Source organism: Aethalodelphis obliquidens, unplaced genomic scaffold (assembly GCF_003676395.1).
Source record: "Aethalodelphis obliquidens isolate GAN/ISIS:26980383/991018 unplaced genomic scaffold, ASM367639v1 scaffold10, whole genome shotgun sequence".
Lineage (NCBI taxonomy): Eukaryota > Metazoa > Chordata > Mammalia > Artiodactyla > Delphinidae > Aethalodelphis > Aethalodelphis obliquidens.
In genome coordinates, this window is record NW_020837954.1 from 14,077,347 (window position 1) to 14,098,778 (window position 21,432).

General features: G+C 38.7%; 1 protein-coding gene across 1 annotated transcript in view; it reads left to right on the forward strand.

Moving 5' to 3' along the window:
• TTC6 (tetratricopeptide repeat domain 6) overlaps positions 1-6,685 on the forward strand; it is a 208,006-nt gene extending 201,321 nt beyond the window's left edge. Inside the window, exons 31-32 of the mRNA XM_027111731.1 lie at positions 5,874-6,099; positions 6,549-6,685. Of these exons, the coding sequence (XP_026967532.1) occupies positions 5,874-6,099; positions 6,549-6,685 (363 nt within the window). The remainder of the gene's footprint in view (positions 1-5,873; positions 6,100-6,548) is intronic.
• The last annotated feature ends 14,747 nt before the right edge of the window (positions 6,686-21,432 follow it).

The following is a 21,432-nucleotide window of genomic DNA, read 5'->3' on the forward strand; positions in this document are numbered from 1 at the left end:
ACGTGGGCCTCTCATTGTTGTGCCCTCTCCCGTTGTGGAGCACAGGCTCCGGACGCGCAGGCTCAGCGGCCATGGCTCACGGGCCCAGCTGCTCCGTGGCATGTGGGATCTTCCCAGACCGGGGCACGAACCCGTGTCCCCTGCATCGGCAGGCGGACTCTCAACCACTGCACCACCAGGGAAGTCCATAAGTGAAAATTTTTTTTACTTAAAAGTATGTGTTAGAGTTAAGCTTTTGGGGTCAAAGTTATCAAGTACAGAGTGTGCATTTTCAATATGTAGATTTCAGAAAATCTTTATTGAATTCAATGTAAATATTTTTCTCTATTTCATTGTTTTGATTTTCTTCATTGGGGATGAATACCAATGATTATAAATAGGACGTCTTTTGACTCCTATATGCCAATTATTTTTTTCAAATGTTTATCTTTTAACATCTGTTTCATTTTCTTTTGCATCCCCTAAATTTTTACTGTGTTTTCTATTATTCCGTTGTTGACCTTATGATCCAGGTTTCTTTAAAACTTTTTTTTTTAGTTCTGTCCCATTTCCATGACATATCTTCCTGGCCAGGAAGATCCTTTTTCTAAGATCCTTTATTATTTATTTATTTATTTCTTAAATGCAGTTTCTTCCTTAACAATTTTTTTCTAGTTTATTTTATAATGTTACATTATAATTTTTATCTACATTGTAGGAATACATTTTTTTCTGGGCAATTTTTATGATCTTTCCAAAAATTAAGCTCTTACTTTTTTATCTTTGTTTTTTACAGTGAAGGCATGCAAATTACTTTTCTGTTCCTTATATTTGAATGAGATAATTTTTTTTTTCCTGGACTAATAGCAGATTTTCTTGTGAGAGATACGGTGATAGGCCATGGTAACTTTCCGAGTTGAGCTACCACTGATGCTATTGCACAGGACTTTACAGTATGTCCTTTCTAGCCTAGCCTGGTTTGGGAAGGCTTCTACCACAAGCTCTGTGTTTCTCAGAACTTTCCACAGTCCTTGTTTCTAAGATAACATTCTCATTTTAAAAAGTTGTTTTTATTGCTTGCATTTTCTGAGATCTGTAACCTCTGTTTTTTCCTCTAACACCCGATCCTGTCACCATACCCCTTAAAAATGATCTTTGGGGCACCTTTATCTACCAAGAGGCTAAAGTCCTTGTCTGTATTTTGCTGGAAAAGCTGAGCAGATATTTCCTGATTCCACTTAGTTCTTCATTCTTTCAATCTCCTTATATTTATAATGTACCTGCCATGTGCTAGGAATTAAGATCCTGAGGATACAGAGCTAAACAAGATAAGGAAGACTTCTTTTATGATGTACCTTACATTTTATTGGAGGAAGAAATAGAAAATAAACAATATTAGTAGTGATAAACATTTAATACCATCTTATTTAAGCATCAGTATATCAGTACTAGCATACGTGTGGGACTATATGAGATTACCTGGGTGGATAGTATAGATGGAGAGAAGGGGTTTAAGGAGCAAGCCCTGGGGCAATACCAGTGTTTGGAAGTGAAGTAGAGAGGAGACTCCAGAGTGTAGACCGAGTGGGGAGTATCCAGTCAGGATGTTGGGAAGGAAAGCAGGAGAGCATGATATCACCTCAAGAATAAAGTACTTTAAGAAGGGAAATGTGTCCTGTGTCAAATGCTGCTGAGAAGTCAAGGAAGGGCAGGATGGAGAAAATCATTGATGACTTTGACAAGAACATTGTTGGAGTCGCAATGGCATCAGAGCCTTGAGCGGAAAGGGTTGTGGAGAACATGTGAGGTGAAGAATTAGAGACAGTTCAATGAGTTGGAGAAATTCTTCTGTGAAGAGAAGTAGTGAAATGGGGGTGGTGGCTAGAGTGGAGGAAGGTGTTCGTATTTTTAATTTTTTAAAATATGAGGGATGCTGATTCATGCTCCTGTGTTAATGAAAGGATCTAGTAGAAAGGGAGAAATTGTTGGGGCAGGGGAGAGTGGCAGGGATAATTAGGATCAAAATCTTTGAGGATTTGATGGGGCTAAAGTTTGGAAGTTCCAGGGGTGGCCTTTGAAGGGAGCAGGACACACTATCCATTATGTTATGAGGGAAGGCAGAGAGTTGGGGCACAGCTGGCTGTAGCTAGGTAGATTTTGATAGTAGGTATTTCTCTTAAATGACTACATTTTTTCCATGGAATATGAGTACTAGTTACCAGTTAAGAGTGAGGATGGGCAGGTATAAAGGGGGAGAGTATGGCTAGGAGTTTTGAAGAGAAAATGTGAAATAATTATTTTAGAGAGCGGTAGGGTGAATGTTCTAGGGAAGTATAGTAGAACCACCAGACAACTTCAAGTTCTCATTTGAGGTTGTGGTTAAATTTAAAGTGAGATCTTGACTCCATACTGCTTTGTATATAATTATTTCTATACAGATTCAGTACAGCTTTCTGTCACCCCACAATTGTTTCTGTGTGTTAGTCTCTTATCTCCTCATTCCAGTTAAGCTCTTTAATGCCAGGAATCACACTGCTTTCTCTTCTCTCCATATTTCCTTACTCAGAAAGCCCATCTATACCCATGGCTTATACTACATGTCAGCCTCCACCTTTCTTCTGAGCTCCTAACCCATATTTATCGCCAGTTGCTAAAACTGGATGTTTTACAAGTGCATGAGAGCCAAAACTGAATTAATCTCTCTATCCTCTACGCCCCGTCCAACTCTTCTTCGTATAACCCTGTCTCAATTCAAGATGTCATTCCATGGAGTCACCTGAGTAAAAATATTAGCATCAATTGTAACTTTCTCTTCCTCAACTTCTTCATCTAATCAGTCATCTAATCCTGTCAAATTTCCTTCTTAGTTTTTTTCTCAGATATGCCCTTTCCATTCTATTTCTACTGCCATTGCCTTAGTTTAGCTGTTTCCCAAGTTAGATCAGTTAGCTTGCTGACCCCTGTGATGAGGCTGGTTGACCTCAGTGGTGAAGCTAGCTGCTGGGACAGAGAATTATCAAAGGTATTATTATATAAGGCATGGATGAGATTGTCATAGCTCAGACCTCAGACAGCTGGGAGGCTAATGTTTTCCCAGGCTGACAGGCCAGGGTCAGTTGCCTTAAACTTCCTCAAGCTCAGACCACACTCTGGCTGGGTCTTGGCAATGTTTCTCTGCATTGTAGAGTTAGTTAACGAGCATTAGACAAACACAGTGCCCAGGGCAATTTTCTGTTTCTGTCAGTGTGTAAGGTCCACATGAGAGGGAGACCCTCACCTTTAAACTTATTTGTCCTTAATCACTCTATGGACATCATGTATAAAACTATTTGGTTAGATCTAAAGTGTAGTTTGATCTTTGATTTTTTTTTTTTTTTTTTAAGTATGGCTCTTGCTCCCCCAAGCTGGGGACACATCAGCTGGGCAAATATTTGATCTAAAATGTATTCCGCTCTCTGTCTTGATATACTGGATACTTGGGCTTTGCAGTATGTGCTCCCTTCAGAGACAAGTAGACTTTGAGAGTAGTTATTCAGCTATTTTGGTATGCTCTATGCTTCTTTGTGGAGCAAATTCTTCTATTTCCTGTCCATCCTCCCCCTCCCGCTTTGTTTCTGATGTATGGAAAGAAGATTTAGGGCCAGGAGGAAGGGTCCCTCAACAGACCAGATAATCTCTAAAGGGTTAAAACATGTATGTGTTCTGGCTTCTTTTATGGTTGGTTAGTGACTTAATGGTTTTAAACCACAATTGGATGAGCTACATGCATGTGTCATGAATTACAGGTGACTTTTAAAAAATACCTGGATCTGCTTCCTAACTACTTACAGATATGAGGGCATTAGACCAATTGTTAAATCAAGGCCATCTACTGTGGTAGGCGTCTTTGGCCTCTAACTACTTCATAGTTAATGCTCCTGTTCTTCGAGTAACCTCATTAAATTTATAGGCTTTCATTTTCTAAGTAATATGTTTTCAAAGTTGTAATAGAAAGTTACATTGTTCAGAGTTAACCATACTATTGTGTTTTACTAAGTTCGTTTATTTTAGCTGAAGTAGGCATTTGCTCCTACCTGATTGCAAGTCATGCTTTTGTGATGTAGAATTATGTAGCCTTTATTGATCATTTACTGGTGAATTAAAATGAAACAAATTAATTTTTGAAGGAAATCTTGGCTCTGCTTCGAGTCATTCCCTTGCCTCATTTATAATGACTGTGAGTCCAGCCTCCTGTTCAGGAGTGAATTCTCTTTAATTTAAGCTCTTCGCAGAGGGATGTCAATTCTGCTGCCATCTTAAGGGATCCTTAAATTGCACTTAACTACAGCATAGAATAGCTCCCATTCTGGGATGAGATGGGTCACACAATCTTGATCTAATTGCTTCTCAAAAGTCTCAGGCAGTAAAATTCATGGAGTATTACCTGAGGGCTATGACATGTCTCCATTTGTAGACACTGGCAAAAAAAAAAAAGATGTATCAATAATTGTCTGAGTCCTTACTATATTCTGCATATTTTTCTCAGTACTTTACCTGTCAGCTCACTTAATCCTCATAGCAGCACTGAAAGTAGGGTTCGATTTGTTGCCTCCATTTTATAGACGAGAAAAATCGAGTCAGAGTATTTTAGTTACTCACCAAAGAGCTAATAAGTGGTAGAGCCAGGGTTTGAACCTAGAAATCTGGCCCCATGGTCTGGGCTCCTGGCCACCATGCTCTCAATGTTTCACTTCACCCACAATGGAAGTGAACTGAGGACACATCCCTGAGAAATATAGAGAAAAATAGTTCCATGAAGAAGACTGATAGAAAATGATCAGAGAGGTAGGGGAAAAACTAGGGAGACACCCTGTCTCAAGGACAGAGAGAGTTTTAAGAGGGAAGGGGAGACCAAGAGCATCTGTGCCACAGAAATGCCATGGAAAGAAAGGACTAGAAAATGCTTACTGGGCTTGACGACATCTTCAGCCTTAGCAAGAGCAGACCTCATGGGCTAGGGGGAGGTAGATAGAGCCCAGACTGTGCTGTACTGGGGAAAAGTCGAGTGGTAAGGAATTGGAGACAGCAAGCCATATTGTTAAAAACAACTTTTCCTTTAGGGAAGTTTTAAAGTAGGAGGCACATTTTCCATCCATCATAGAGTTAGAGATGAGATTCCTACCTTGAGTAGTAGGGTGTCTAATCGGCATCTCAAGCAATGTGTGATGAAGGACCAGTTTTTAAAATTTTTCTAACTTAATGTTGATCAAGACCCCAACACCAGTCGATGGACCACAATTTGGAGGGTCCCTTCCGGCTTGATGACGAGTTGTGAATCATCTAGAGTTTTTGATCTTCTTGACAAGCTGATTTTAATCTTCTGTCTTTCTTCCTTTATAGCTTTTCATAGTATAACGGAGTTTTTAATCTCTTTTGGTAAGGTTTAGAACTTTATTTTCAAAATTCGCTTCTCTCTTTAGCCCTTACTCTGCTTTTATATGAAAAATGTTAATTTTCAAACTTATATTTATCCTCCTGTGTGACCTTCTTTTCTAACTTATATTTTACTTTTTTCTACTGCTGTACAGGGATGTGAGATTTGTGTGTAGTGGGGGAGGTGGAGGTGGTAGTGGAACATTTCACCTCAGCAGAGAGTATTTTGTCTCTGACACTATCTAACACTGCTGACACATGGTGATAACAAAAAGCAGACCAACTATTGGTTGGTTTTATTATTGTCTTTTACATTCTCTGCAGATGCTGGCACCTCCTTATCATCTGCATCTGGGATGAAATGCTTCCACTATCTCCTCAGTGTGCCACTGGCCTTAGTTTTATATTAAAAGTGTTTCAAGTTGCTGTATAGCTGCCAATTAAAATATATTCAGATTATCATTATCTTCACACTTTTATAGGCTATTGACTACTTCTCAAAGGCTTTAAAGTTTGATCCAGAAAATGAATGTGCTACCATGAATCGAGCTATTGCAAATACAGTATTAAAGAGATATGAAGAAGCAAAAGAAGACTTTGCACATGTAGTTGAAAGCTGTCCATTTTGGGCTGCAGTATATTTTAACAGAGCATACTTCTACTGTTGTTTAAAGGAATATGAACTAGCTGAAGAAGACCTAAGTAAAGGTATATTTTTTTGTAATTTTTTGATTAATATTATAATGGTTGATTTGTTTGTTTTTGATGACAAAAGAAGAAAATCATCAAGTCTATTTGCCTAGATAAACTAACATTAGAATTAATGGTTTTATATATCATATCTTTAATGTAATCAGTATGGATTCCTTTATGTAATAACTTACAGCATTGGTAAGCTAAGACATAGAAACTTATTAGGGAAACCGTACATAAACACTGCCAGCCTTTCAAAAAAGACATTGTACTGTGTTTTCCCAAGTTAATTTTCTTAGAAAGATTCAGTGTTTTAAATTTAACTAAATAATTAGGTACATATGAGGAAAAATGTTTTCAAATAGATAATACTAAAGTTCTTATATTATAAAATTTTTATTTAAAAAAGTGAAGCGTTTTGAATGCTAGCACAAAACATATCTTGAAATTTTTTTCTTTTACAGCTCTGTCTTTGAAACCTAATGATGCTCTAGTATATAATCTTAGAGCAGAAGTTCGTGGTAAAATAGGTCTGATTGATGAAGCTGTGGCTGACTATAACCAAGCACTTTACCTTCAGGAACATGCCTCAGTGGTATGACTACATAGACCATGGATTCTGTGGTAGTTTACACAGCTGTTCTTCCATAAATTGAAAAGTATTTGTTGCTTTAAAAAAAGTTTACACTGTCTTCATTGTTTTGTGCTTTATGTTTAGTCTTTTATATAATTCTTTAATGCATTTTAGCAACACCTTTTTGTTATATATTAATTATAAAACTTTCAGATCATTTTCTGCAGATTTGGAACAACTCAATAATTCAATTTCTTCACAAGGTGTAGAATTTAAATGAGAATGTTTCTCAAGGGACATATTAACACAAAATATTTTCTTTAAAGTAAAATAATTCCTTTTAAAATAATACTGTGTGATTTTAGAAAATGTCTCATTGACGTTTTCATCAATACCTAAATGTAATCAACAGTATCCAGATCAAAAAAAAAAAGAGAGCTGATGACTATAAAGAAATTGAAGTCAAGCACATATCCCCTCTCCTCCTTTGAACAATATCTACACAGGTCTGTATTCTTCCCGCTACTCATGTTTTTCCAGCATTCCTCTTTTTCATTTTTCCCGCTACTCATGTTTTTCCAACGTTCCTCTTTTTCATGTTGCCTCCCTTCCAGAACAGCACCTATAAAGATTTGGAGCGTCCTCTTTCCCTGACATGCCTCTGCCTCTTTAATGCATATGTCATAAACGTATATAAAAAATCTGCATACACTTATAATTAGTGCATCATAGAACTTGACAAGTAGAAATACATTAAAACAGCTAAAATTTCTTTTTTTTTTAACATCTTTATTGGAGTATAATTGCTTTACAATGGTGTGTTAGTTTCTGCTTTATAACAAAGTGAATCAGCTATACATATACATATATCCCCATATCTCCTCCCTCTTGCGTCTCCCTCCCACCCTTCCTATCCCACCCCTCTAGGTGGTCACAAAGCACCGAGCTGATCTCCCTGTGCTATGCCGCTGCTTCCCACTAGCTATCTATTTTACATTTGGTAGTGTATATATGTCCATGCCACTCTCTCACTTCGTCCCAGCTTACCCTTCCCCCTCCCCGTGTCCTCAAGTCCATTTTCTACGTCTGCGTCTTTATCCCTGTCCTGCCCCTAGGTTCTTCAGAACCACTTTTTTTTTTTAGATTCTATATATATGTGTTAGCATATGGTATTTGTTTTTCTCTTTCTGACTTACTTCACTCTGTATGACAGACTCTAGGTCCATCCACCTCACTACAAATAACTCAGTTTCCTTTTTTTATGGCTGAGTAATATTCCATTGTATATATGTGCCACATCTTCTTTATCCATTCATCTGTTGATGGACACTTAGGTTGCTTCCATGTCCTGGCTATTGTAAACAGAGCTGCAATGAACATTGTGGTACTTGACTCTTTTTGAACTATGGTTTTCTAAGGGTATATGCCCAGTATTGGGATTGCTGGGTCGTATGGTAAAAATTCTTAATAGGGTATCTCTTTGGTGAACCAGAGAACCCCTTTCCTTTATCTCACTGATAGTAACAAGGTTTCCTGACTTGTAAACTCATTTAGATTTGCTTTACTCAGTTTATTTTCCTTCTTCGTTTCATTCTTCCAGTACATCTCCAGCTCCTCAGAGACCTGTGTTCACTGAGATGAGGCATTGTGGAAAAAAATACCCCTATCTACTCAGTTTCCTTTGTTTTCAGTTTGATGTACCAGATTTTCACAATACAAAGCTGATTTTTATTCGTAAGCCACTGTGGGGATTCGTCACAGTCTTTCAGGATAGTTTTCTTAGCATGATATGTGGGTCCATGTGCGGACTGTGTTGTGCCTAGTAAGTTATTTCAGTTAGTGATTCAGACACCTTTAATACGCCTCTTCAGATCCTCTCATTCTCACTCGTCTCCAGAACCTTTAGTCTCAGCCCGGCCACAGATGAGATTCAGGCCAACCTCATGCACCCACAGACAGACCCTCATCTTGTGCTCCAGCCACACATCCCTCACCTACAGCGCTGGGCATCTCTTTTAAAGCTGAGGTGTCACCTGCTGCGGTAGTGCCCAGCCACATGCCTGGCAGATGTGCAGGGGACCCAAGTCCCTGTCAAATGAACTTTTGATGATGAGAGAAAGGAACTAGTAGATAGGCTCTTATCCATCTCTTGGTGGAGTGTCCTGAGACACTTGGTTTATACAGCCTCCCGGAGGATGGTCCTTGGAAATTAAGCAATCAGTTCACACGTACTAGCGGCCAGCTTCGAGATGTATCTTGTACTGGGGCTTTTGGCTTTTGGCTTTTGGCTTCCCTGCTTTGCTTCCTTTTGTTACTGCTCCTGCTTTTTTGGGTTTGCACTTCTTGATAAAGTCATTGCCCAGAAACATTTTCCTCTGGCTCTGCTTTCTGGGACAACCCATGCTAAGACAATTAGTAATTTAATATTTTTTTCCTGATTACATACAACTACTTATAACAAGAGGCAGGAATGATACAAACCAAGAGCCATGATAGCGTAATGGAGCAAATCATATCTAACATGCCAAAATGCTACGTGGTGACCCCGGGTCCACATCCCCTGGGTACCCACAGTTTCTGTCTGTACTGACCCCCAACCTCTTGCAAGAACCTACAACTTTCCACCTGAGGCCCTTCTCTTGGTCCACACATAGGCTAAGCCAGACCAGGCAAGGTATAGTGTTCTCTGCCTCACATTCATTGTCTCTACTTCTTTACCCATGTCTTGTAAGTAGCAGGTATCATTAGATGAGGAAACTGAGGCTCAGAAGGGTCCAGTTATATGATCAGTGTCACACAGCTTTTAAATGGTGGAACTGAAAGTCAACCTCTATTCTAGTTTAAAAGCCTCTGCTCCTTTTCACCTAAAGAGAAATAAAACAAGATGAACTCATAGTCTATTAAATAACGTTTATCGTGATGGCATCAAAGCTCTCTGTCTGCCTAATGATTATTAGTGCAAAAAAGGGATTTCCAGTCTTTAACACTTCTTTTGTACTGGCATATATGTGTATTTATTTATGTCTATGTCTACGTATCTATGTATCTAGCCTAGCCTTAGATAAATGCGTGATGGTAGTAAGATTATCTTGAGCTTTTAATTTGAAATACAGTCAGTGGGCAGCATTTTACATTTTATCTTTAATAATACAGACCAGATAGGAATGACAGTAGAAAGGTCAGTATGTTGGCAGCAAGAAAGGGAAGAAAAGGAAAATTTCACTTGCTAAAAATCTACTAAGTACCAGAAACTCACCTATGGCTTAAGGACATTTTCATTTCACCATTATACTTGAGACAGTCTTATAATTCTCATTTCGCAGAAGAAAAATATGAGGTACAGAAAGGTTAAATAATTGGTTTAAAGCACCTCGAGTATAATGATGTTATCCAAATGTAGTTTCATTTTTATTTATTCAATATATTTCTTTAAGTTGACTTGCTAGTGTTAATTGAATTTATTTAGAGAGAAGGAATTTGTAAAAATAAATGCATAACTATTAATAAGTTTGTCCTTGTTCTACCTAAAGTAACCTTTTTATACCAGTGTTCCTCATATCACATTTTAGGAAACATTGTGCTGTATAGTGTCACTGCTAGATGGGTGTAGCTGGAAGAGAAATCACATTGAGGGAGGGAAAAACATATAATGCCTCCTCAGTGAGAAAGAAGAGAAGTTGATTTGTGCCTGGACAGGCAGCTCGGAGCTAGAAGCAATATCCTTGAGCTGTGAGAGTCTCGGTCTACCTTCTTAGCGTGTTGTAACAAGATCTCACTCCTAGAGGTTCTCCAGTGGCATAAAAATGTTTTGTTTGTCAATGCCTGAGAATCACTGATTTCCAAAAATAACAGGCACTTTGACCATCTACTATGAGATCCCAATGTTCAACTTGTCTTCTCTTCACCCATCTTTACCTGGCTAATTTATTCTCAGGAAGAGATATCTTCCTCTCCCTAGGAGGGTGGCTTAGGTCTTTTCCCTCTGCACTTCCACAGCACTGCTACCTACGCTTTTGGATTACCCTTCAAATCTGTATATCCTTGTTCAATGACTGTCTTCCGCACTAGACTAGAAACTTCGAGGGCAAGGATTAGGTCTATCCTGTTCACCATGGTATCACCAATGCTTGTCATAGTTCCTGGCACATAGCTGGTGCTTCATAAATATTTGATGTATTTACTTAAATAAAATGCAGGTCTGGACACTCATAATGCAGGACATTATGACCCAACACACTACAGATATGTGTTTTACTATTCATTTCTCTGATAAAGTGAGCATCCTGTGAGATTCTAGGCACAGACTCTTCAAAGGTCAAAGCAATGACAGCACTCATCCTCAGTGCTATTCTTATTTAATATCTCCTGTGAGTAGAGAGGTTCTTAGCATCCACATAGCTTTCACAATGTCTAACTTACACACACACACACACACACACACACACACACGGCACACTTAGAACTATAAGATGAATACCTTAGAAAATGAAATTAGGAAAAACCAAGATGTAATGAATGAGGTCAGTCTGCTATAAAAATAACAAGTAGGTAGCTGTCAAGGTGATGAGGGTGAAATGTCTGAAATCATGATGTGTTAACATCTCAGGCTAATCATTGTAATTTTTCATAATTGGATGATGCCATGACATAATCAAGCTGTAACCCAATCAAGTATAGTGAATAAGAGACTATAACAAATTTTTAATTGTTCCCCTTTAAAAAATGATATCTTGCAGTAATCAAGGGGCCATGGTGTATACTGTACCTAAAATTGGGGCAGGGAGTGGTCAGAGTGCAAACATTTATATGCATGTTCCTGGGCTCTATCTGCTGAACTGGTGTTCCAAAGAGTGGATAGGAACATTCTGATCTTTTGACTTCTTGTTAGTTCATCCCCATAAAGTAAATGGGTCATACCATTGTCATAGTTTTAATCCACTAAACCATTAAGGTAATCCAGCTACTTCTCTTCTTTCTGATTCTATGCTAGCCCGGAAACCTTTAGTGATAATTTGATTTTCATTATGTAGAACAATATTTATAGTATAATTCCACTTTATTGTAAAATTAAACATATAAAGAATATACCCATTATATCTTTTTTAAAAGCCTTAAATGATTTTAATACACCAAACTTTAACAGTTAGTACCTGTGGAGAATATGATTGCTGGTGTAGGGTTTGTTGGTAAAGGGTGTGTGGGAGGTTTAAGAGAAGCTCAGTTTGATTTTTTAGTTTTGACGCTTCTACATTTTCCGATTTTTCCATTTTTAAATCATTGAACGTGTCTTGGCTCTATAATAGGAAAAGTATAAAATAATCTCCCTCACCCTCTTAAATAGCTTATTTGAGGCAATATTTATGACCGTAAAAGATGCACATTGCCTTCTTCCCTGGGTGCCTACAGCGAACTTCAAACTAGATCTGGCCTGCAGGCCCTCTTTAGAGGTCCAGCTGGTTCAGGCAGGTCCTGCCCACAAAGCATTTGAGGTCCATGTTTGCATCATCACCATCTCTTTGGAAAAACTTAGTCTTAAAAAAAATCTTTTTCTACAGTATGTATGGTAAGGTCATAGTCACTTAAATTTCCAAGGAAAATATAAAATTTGCTGTCCAAACCTGTGTGAGTGAGTTGAGGTCGTTTATCTTCTCAGCACTGCAACTTTAATTTACTTGCAAAAGGAGAAGGTATTAGTTTGCAGGTACCCATGTGGTGATTTTGCTTTACTTTAGATCTCTTCTCTGAAAGTAGAAACATCTCCAAAGCCTCTGATGAGAAGGAAGAAAACCCACTGAAAACTTTGCTTCAACATGTGTATCAACTTCATTACACAAATTTTAATAGAGAAAGGAATCTTAAGAGACCAGTGGTTTATTCTGATGATACTTGTAATTTTATAACCATAAATTTTATAACTTAAAAGAAATAAATCTCTAAGTGGAAAAAGCATCATTTACATTTCAAATATAAAAATGCTCCTTAATCTTACTTCAATTGATTAATAGGTTAGACAATTCCATTTATTGTTACATATATTTTTAAAATTATTTGGCACTTTTTTAATATAAATTTTATTTATTTCTTTATTTTTGGCTGCTTTGGGACTTCATTGCTGCACACGGGCTTTCTCTAGTTGCGGCGGGGCTACTCTTCGTTGCGGTGCGCGGGCTTCTCATTGCAGTGGCTTCACTTGTTGCGGGGTGTGGGCTCTAGGCGCGCAGGCTTCAGTAGTTGTGGTGCGCGGGCTCAGTAGCTGTGGCTCGCAGGCTCTAGAGCGCAGGCTCAGTAGTTGTGGCTCACGGACTTGGTTGCTCCTTGGCATGTGTGATCTTCCCGGACCAGGGCTCGAACCCGTGTCCCCTGCATTGGCAGGCGGATTCGTAACCACTGCACCACCAGGGAAGTCCCCTATTTGACACTTTAAAGTATGATTTTTACTTATGTGGTTCAAAGACGTAAGGAATAGATCCCTAGTTATGTTACATGAAACATTTCTTTTTTTTCTATAATCTTCCCATAGGAGACCTATAAATCAACTTAGCTTGACTTACATTTGAAAAAAGAAAAAGTAACTAGGAGTTTAGCTTAATATTTTACGGCATTATGACTGTTACACAGTAGTAAGTGTTTTTGAAAAAATTGTTATAAATCGCAATAATCTGAATTTATCAGGCTGGGAGACCGCCATTTAGGTGTGTTTGCTTTATAAGCTAGGAACGCATCTCTCTTTTGAATTTGAAGACCAGGATAAGAATTTTAGTGTCTAAGTTAAGGTGATTTATTACACAAAAACTAGTGATGAGATCTTCTTTCCTAAAAATGATAGAGCAATGAGTTTATTAAAGTCTTGGAGCCCTATTCAGGAAATTTACGAATTCTATAGTACCACTCTATGCCTTTGAAATGTGGGAGACATCTCAACACAATTTTTCAGGGTGTAATTTACCCTGAATAATGTATGAGCTGTGTAATAGCTCTGCAGTGTATTCTCATCTCCACCAAAAGCTGGCTTCTCTAGTATTGCATCTCCTGCTTTCAATTTCCATGCTGTGTGTTTACTATATTGGATCTTTGATGGTGAGTAGACAAGATGGGGGAAAAATATTTGAAAGTCCTTGGCAATCCAGAAAATAGCTTAATATGCTCAACTTTTCAGTATAGTTTGGTTTTGGAAATGTGGTTTTTTTTTTTAACACCTTTATTGGAGTGTAATTGCTTTACAATGGTATGTTAGTCTCTGCTTTATAACAAAGTGAATCAGCTATACATATACATATATCCCCATATCTCCTCCCTCTTACGTCTCACTCCCACCTTCCCTATCCCACCCCTCTAGTTGGTCACAAAGCACCGAGCTGATCTCCCTGTGCTATGTGGCTGCTTCCCACTAGCTATCTGTTTTACATTTGGTAGTGTATATATGTCCATGCCACTCTCTCACTTTGTCCCAGCTTACCCTTCCCCCTCCCCATGTCCTCAAGTCCATTCTCTACATCTGCATCTTTATTCCCATCCTGCCCCTAGGTTCTATAGAACTTTTTTTTTTTTTTAGATTCCATATATATGTGTTAGTGTACGTTATTTATTTTTCTCTTTCTGACTTACTTCACTCTGTATGACAGACTCTAGGTCCATCCACCTCACTACAAATAACTCAATTTCGTTTCTTTTTATGACTGAGTAATATTCCATTGTATGTATGTGCCACATCTTCTTTATCCATTCATCTGTCGATGGACACTTAGGTTGCTTCCATGTCCTGGCTATTGTAAATAGAGCTGCAATGAACATTGTTGTACATGACTCTTTTTGAATTATGGTTTTCTAAGGGTATATGCCCAGTAGTGGGATTGCTGGGTCGTATGGTAGTTCTATTTTTAGTTTTTCAAGGAACCTCCATACTGTTCTCCATAGTGGCTGTATCAGTTCACATTCCCACCAACAGTGCAAGAGCGTTCCCTTTTCTCCACACCCTTTCCAGCATTTATTGTTTGTAGATTTTTTGATGATGGCCATTCTGACTGGTGTGAGGTGGTGATACCTCATTGTAGTTTTGATTTGCATTTCTCTAATGATTAATGATGTTGAGCAATCTGTATATCTTCTTTGGAGAAATGTCTATTTAGGTCTTCTGCCCATTTTTGTTGGGTTGTTTTTTTTTTTTTGATATTGAGCTGCTTATAAAGTTTGGAGATTGTCAGTTGCTTCATTTGGTTCAGTGGGTTGTGTAGGCTTCCTGGTGGAGGGGACTAGTGCCTGTGTTCTGGTGATGAGGCTGGATCTTGTCTTTCTTGTGGGCAGGACCGCGTCCGGTGGTGTGTTCTTGGGTGTCTGTGACCTTATTATGGTTTTAGGCAGCCTCCTGCTAATGGGTGCAGTTCTGTTCCTGTCTTGCTAGTTGTTTGGCATATGGTGTCCAGCACTGTAGCTTGCTGGTCGTTGAGGGGAGCTGGGTCTTAGCATTGAGATGGAGATCTCTGGGAGAGCTTTCGCAGTTTGATATTAAGTGGAACCAGGAGGTCTCTGGTGGACCAATGTACTGAACTCGGCTCTCCCACCTTAGAGGCTCAGGCCTGACACCCGGCCAGAGCAGCAAGACCCTGTCAGCCACACGGCCAGTCTTAGTGAGATAAGTGGTATGTGGTCTGCAACAACTCCATGAATCTGGGATTATATCTCAGTAAACTGGATGCTTGCTGGATCTTTTAAGAAAGTGTCCCTGGAAAAGTTGTGAGAGGTAATCACAGAAGGCACTCAAAAGCACCATTCATGGTGTGCTGTTTCTTACAACGGATATAACTCAGGGAACAACCACATGGGAGAGACGCACAAGGCAAGGCACACAGGGAAAGGGCTGGAAGCTTCCATCTCGCTCTGAGGGCATCACTCTTGCAGCATCTGCCTATGTTCACTCTCCTGGAAGTTCGAAATGTGGTTTTTGAATAGAACTTCCCTCTTGGGTTTCTGAACCTGGGATGTCTTAACCACTAGGGAAATAAGTGGGTAGCCAATGCATATTAATTTTACTGGAGGAGTGTCAGAGGGAGAGAGGAAGGAGAAATTTAAGTAATTTAACTGGAAAGCAATTTAGACATGAAAAGATACAGCAATGTCATGGAATAGAACTTTAAAAATTCACACGAATCTTAACAGTAAAACATAAGACTTTGGAGACATTTCTCCCTTTTGGATGCTTTGGGATGTGCCACAGACCAGTAGGGGTCAGCATTCACTCTCCTCCGTTGCTGGGACCTGAGACACAGAAGCAGCCTCCAGAGCACAGCAACACAGCAACGTTACTCCTGAGGCTCCCTCCACAGTGGCTGCCCACGAGCCCATTTTATAGATGGGGAAACTTGGGTCCAGAAAGATTAGGTGGCTCACAGAGGTCCCACAGTTAAGGGAGGAGCCATAATACAAACCCAGGCAACCTGAGAAATTTGAGAAACGGTGTTTCTGGAATACTTTGAAATGGAAATACCTATGAAAGCCAGATAAAAAAGGCTGAAGCTCCTCTTTTTTGAGTTTTGTTAGTTTGTTTAATGCATGTTTGACTAACCTGATGAAGAGTAATCCATTTCTCAAAGTACTTTCAATGATACATGTGTTTTTATTTAATATTTTAAGTTCCATCTTCGTATCTACTTGGATCCATTCTGTGCCAGGTGAAATATGTGGAATAATAAAAACACGTAAGTGCTTACTGTGTCAAGATCTTTTCTAAATGCTGTACGTGTATTAGCTCTTTATTTATTGCAACCACCCCATACAGTTATTATGATTAACATGCCCATTGTATAGATGAGAAAACTGAAGCCGAGGGAGATTAGGTAATTTGCTTAAAGTCACACATCAATTAAGGGGTTGAACAATCTGACTCCAGGGCTTTTGCTCTTTCCTCTGATTTTAAGCTGTGTGAGGGAGGACAGGTACTGAGGCCCCGTCATCTTCAAAGGAGTTGCCTGTCAGCAGCCTGCAGGTTTCAGGGAGATCTATGCCCTGGAAACTCAATCTCTTGGCACCCCAGAAATTATGCGATTCCTTGAGGACTTCAGGAACTCCACGTTTTATCTTCTGTTTGGAATAACCTAGACCCAAAGTAAGCAATTCAATTTTGTTTTAAAATGAGGAAGACTAAATGATAAAATTTAACCTTAAAACCTAGTAATTTTCCTCACTATGCTATAGGGTTGTAGTTTCTACTGAGCCAGAACTTTATTTTCTGGATACTAAGACTCTCTGAGATTTATCCCTGGAAGTTTACGGGATAAAGGAAGGACCCTCTGAGAGGAAATGGCTAATGTGACCTAACTCTCTAAACAGGGCAAGGCTTTAAGAGTAATTTCTGCCATTCAGCTCTCCAGTGACCCACAAGCAATAAATGACAGTCTTTTAAAAATGGCAATGGCTTATCGAATTCTTGGGCATCAGGCAGGGGAGAACTCAAGTGATTTCTCTACACCTGTAATGCCAAGAGGAGTCATACCCGGAGACCTGTGTTATAAAAGAGGAATTGTTTATGGCTAATGAAAAATGCTGGTGGAACTGTCCATCAAACTTTATGAAATGTGTGAGTTACTTAGGTATCAGCTTTCTGGATCTCATTTTCTTTCCAGAGCATTCAGAATTAAACCCTTTCCTTACTGGCTGCTTTCATACTGATAAACACAGAGCTGTTTTCTTTTCTTTTTCTTCATTTCCTAACTGTTTTTGTTGGCTCTCTTCACATCCCTTCTTCTTTCTTTCATCTCCTCTCCTGAGACCATACTCGAACTCACGGTTTCTCAAAATGGGGTCTGTGGTCCACCTGGGTCAGAATAGGCTAGAATGCTTATTAAAAATGCATATTTCAGGCCTTATCTCAATTGTAGTAAAACAGATTCTCTAGGAAGGAGCCAAGGACTCTGCATTTCAGTAAGCTCCTGAGAGATTCCTATCCATACGGAAGCAAAGAAGGTCTAGTCCAGTGGGTTTCCAACTTAATGACTTGCTCTCAAATGTTAAATATTAAGCATTTTGTTGTAGAAATTAAAATGTTAGCAAAAGCCCTGAAATTTCTCTCTGTACTTCTGTGGGGACCATTGCTCACTTTCCATCTCTGCAGGTTCAACCCAACTCATGCTTCAGAGGGTGACTCCCACTCCCTTCAGGAAGGCTTGATTCACACAACTATGAATCATCTCTCTCTTCAGACCCTCCCCAGCCCCTGCTTTTCACGTGTTCGAGGACACTACACTGACTGACTCCTTTCCTCCTGGGGATACACTTATTTGTGTTTGGGGGGAAGATGTTTCATCTTTCCTACCATACAGTAAACTCCTTAAATATGAGGTTTGTGACCTTTCTTATTTTGATTTGCTTCACAGGGGGGTACTTCCTTGATGTGCAACAGATGTTTGATTAATGAATGAATGTTTCAGCGGGAGAGGGATAAATTTAATTCCTTTAAGTCAGAGCTAGCCTGTTTATATTTTCCATTTGAAGTATCTGTCTTCACAGCAGTGACAATCATTCTTTCATTTAGCTGAGAAGGTAGGTCGTGTTGGGGATGAGCATCTTTATAGTAAAACTTAATAAAATCCAAGGAAAACTCTAGTAGGGTGCTGAGCTTTTTACTGGTTTCCTAGAAATAATCCTCTACTCTGGCTACACAAACTGTGGTTCCTGGACCAACAGCATCGGTCTCACCTGGGAGGATGTGAGAAACACAGAATCTTGGGCCTCACCCCAGAATCAGAATAAGAATCAGAATAGATAGGTGTTTTGTCTGTGCATTCAAGTTTGAGAAGCACGGGATTACAGAATTTCCTTCTGACTGAAAAAAGAGTACTTAAAAAATAGTGACAAGTCAGTGCTGGAATTTTCATTATTGGTGATTATAAGTTTGTTTTAAAAGGGTTTTTTTTTTTTTAACAAGATACCCTTGTGGTAACTGGGAGTTCTGCTGTGGGTTTGTAACCATCATCAAAGGTTCTTATTAAATGGGCTTCGTATTGTGCTAGACACTATTAAAGAAAAGTAATGAATCTGAGATTTACCACAAAACTACACATCGTTGATGTGGGTAAGTACATATTAAGGTGTAATTAAGCACATGAAGCATATAGATGCAACCTCAATACAACATGAGTGGATTTGCTTTTGAATGTTTTTGTTGTTATTCATCTTCTATTATCCACATTTCTTTGACTAGAGAGTTTTCAGAACAAGAGTTTTTTAGCTATATAGATGCAGAAATTTGGTATTAAGCAGTAACCTGTCATAATAACAAAGGTGTCTTCTTTTTGACTTTCACTTACAGTATAACTCAGGTATAAATGGGTCAGGCATCAAAGGCATAAAAACAATTTTAAATAAATTGTCAAAAGTAATGGAAAGTGTTTAGGTGCTTTTTATTAAAATGTTTACTCATAATTTAGGGTTCAAAGTATGTCACTATTATCCAAATACAAAAACAATCATTTAAGCTTATTTGAGATTATTGTACTTAAAATATTGATCTTTCCTGCTCCCTTGTGAACAGATTATGCAATATTTAATGTGCGAGGCTTACGTGGGATATGACCTTTCTTGGTTAATAAGGTCTCTTTCCTTTAATGACAGTTGTGATTCTCAAAAGATGTTTATTAGTAGGGTCAGAGTGGCTGCTCTGAAAGCATGCTCAGTAATGGATGAGCAGATCAGCAAGGCTGTTGAAGAAGTGTGGGAACTCTATATGTCTTGTTCATTATTGTGTTCTTTTTCATTTCTCTGGGAGGTTTTATGTGACATAATTTAACCAAAGAAGAGCAGTGTCATTAAAAAGCTATTTAGGATATGGATTGTAATACCAGTTGTAAACATTCTGCTCTCCCAGGCCTGAGAATATTAGAACAAGGGAATATAACAGTTAATTATAAAAATATCTGTTTCCATTTTACATACTATTATAGTATTTGAATGAATTATTTCTTTACCATTGAAGACTTTACTTTTAAACGGTCTACTTACTAGTTATATTACTGCCATTAAACTTGTAGCACATAATAGTTAATATATTATTCATAATAATTTTGTTTCACTGATGTTGTCTTTACTTGAGACTGTGGGATTGAAAACAACAAATGTGTGCTACCATTTCAAAATATAATATGACCGTGGTCATTATGAGCAGAACAAAATAATATCCATCTCTTCTTAATGGGAGAATTAAAACATCTCCAAATTTGATATGTACTTTTCTAAGTTACATGAAAATTAGCAATGTAAACAATCAAGTCTCTAATAAGTTATATTTTCCCATGGGAAACTTCACTTTCTTTCTCTCCTTCCTCTCCTCAATATTAAAGACAAGAAGTCCTGAATTCAGTAATGAATTGCATAGCATGGAGAAGGCATTTGATGCATATTTGTAGAAATAAGTAAACTTAATATTGGGGGGAAATTTGACCTCTCAAAACAAAAAATAGAATTTAAAATGTGAACATGGATTTCAGTGTTCACAATAAAAAGTCAGGGTTTACTGCCAGGATATAGGAGGTAGTCATGTATTAATATGTTTCATATCAGTAGTGATCAAGTGATGTGCATTTCAGTCTTGTATTAATGTGCTTTAATATTCATAATAATAGACTTCTGCATAAATGCATAGAAGTTCCTTGATCTCACTCTATGTTTGTTTTCTAAATCAAAGCAAATTTAAAGTAAAATAAATTTGTTCCCAGAGATGAAATAGTTCAAAAGACTAGGGCACTTTTTTTTTCTAAAGTGCATATCTGGACTTAGGTTTAGAATTGCATGTCTGGAAAAACTATTCATAATTTGCTTTTCTCCCCTTTTCTTTTATTTTTGCACGTATTTATTTTGGCCAGCTGGTGAGACAGATCTTTTTCAGGGGCTCAGCCTTCTAGTCTGAGTATGGTTCTCCAAAACCAATCTTTGGATCAAATTCCTGTCTTACTCGCTCCAGTGTCTGAACAGTATTGATGTCATGGGGGCATGGTGATCCAGTTGTCTGTCCCAAATGCCTGGTGGCTTGCCAAGTAAAGAGCTTAGCTATGAGGCCACATACTACCCCGCCTCACTAGGGGAAGGAGGTTGCCGTACAGTCCTTGGGCAACCTGTCTCACTTTTGCATCTTCCATGTCAGCTGATTGCTATGAAGGTAGACACAGGGGTCCCCATATAAAATAAATGGTCTCTCACCTCCTTCCCAGCATGTCTAGTTTTGTCAGTACATCTATGGGCTCACACAAGAGTTAGTTCAAGGAGGCAGGGGCTGGAAAGTTATTCTTGCTCTGGCTTTGTTATTCTTCCATGGCTTTGGTTCTGGGGGTGGTGGGGGGAATGTAAACTTTGATTCCATTCTAGGTGGAATTTGTTCTAATGGGGTTTCAAGATTTTGGACTAAGTTTGGGCCCTGTGCATCATAGTCAGTCTTAGAAATTACCTTCCTTCTCAGAGATTCTGAAATTCCAGACCTAGACATCCCCTGAGAAAGCCGGGTGGGATGAATTGACTGGAAAGCAATGTTCCCTTGGAGTTGGAGAAGCTGAAGTGGGGCTTTTCACTTCTGCATCAGTTGTAACATTGGAATACAAACCACAGGAGGTTTAAGGGGTTCTATGCCTCACCCTCCCATAATCTTGAAAGTGGGGATCTCAGGTGATGTGGTCATAGAGACATTCTACTACTGAAACTCTTGATCACCTTGCCCTCCTTCCTTCCATTGCAGTCATCTACAGGCCAAGCGACCACTTTCATCCTTCTCTGCTTGAGGTAGATGAGGCATCATG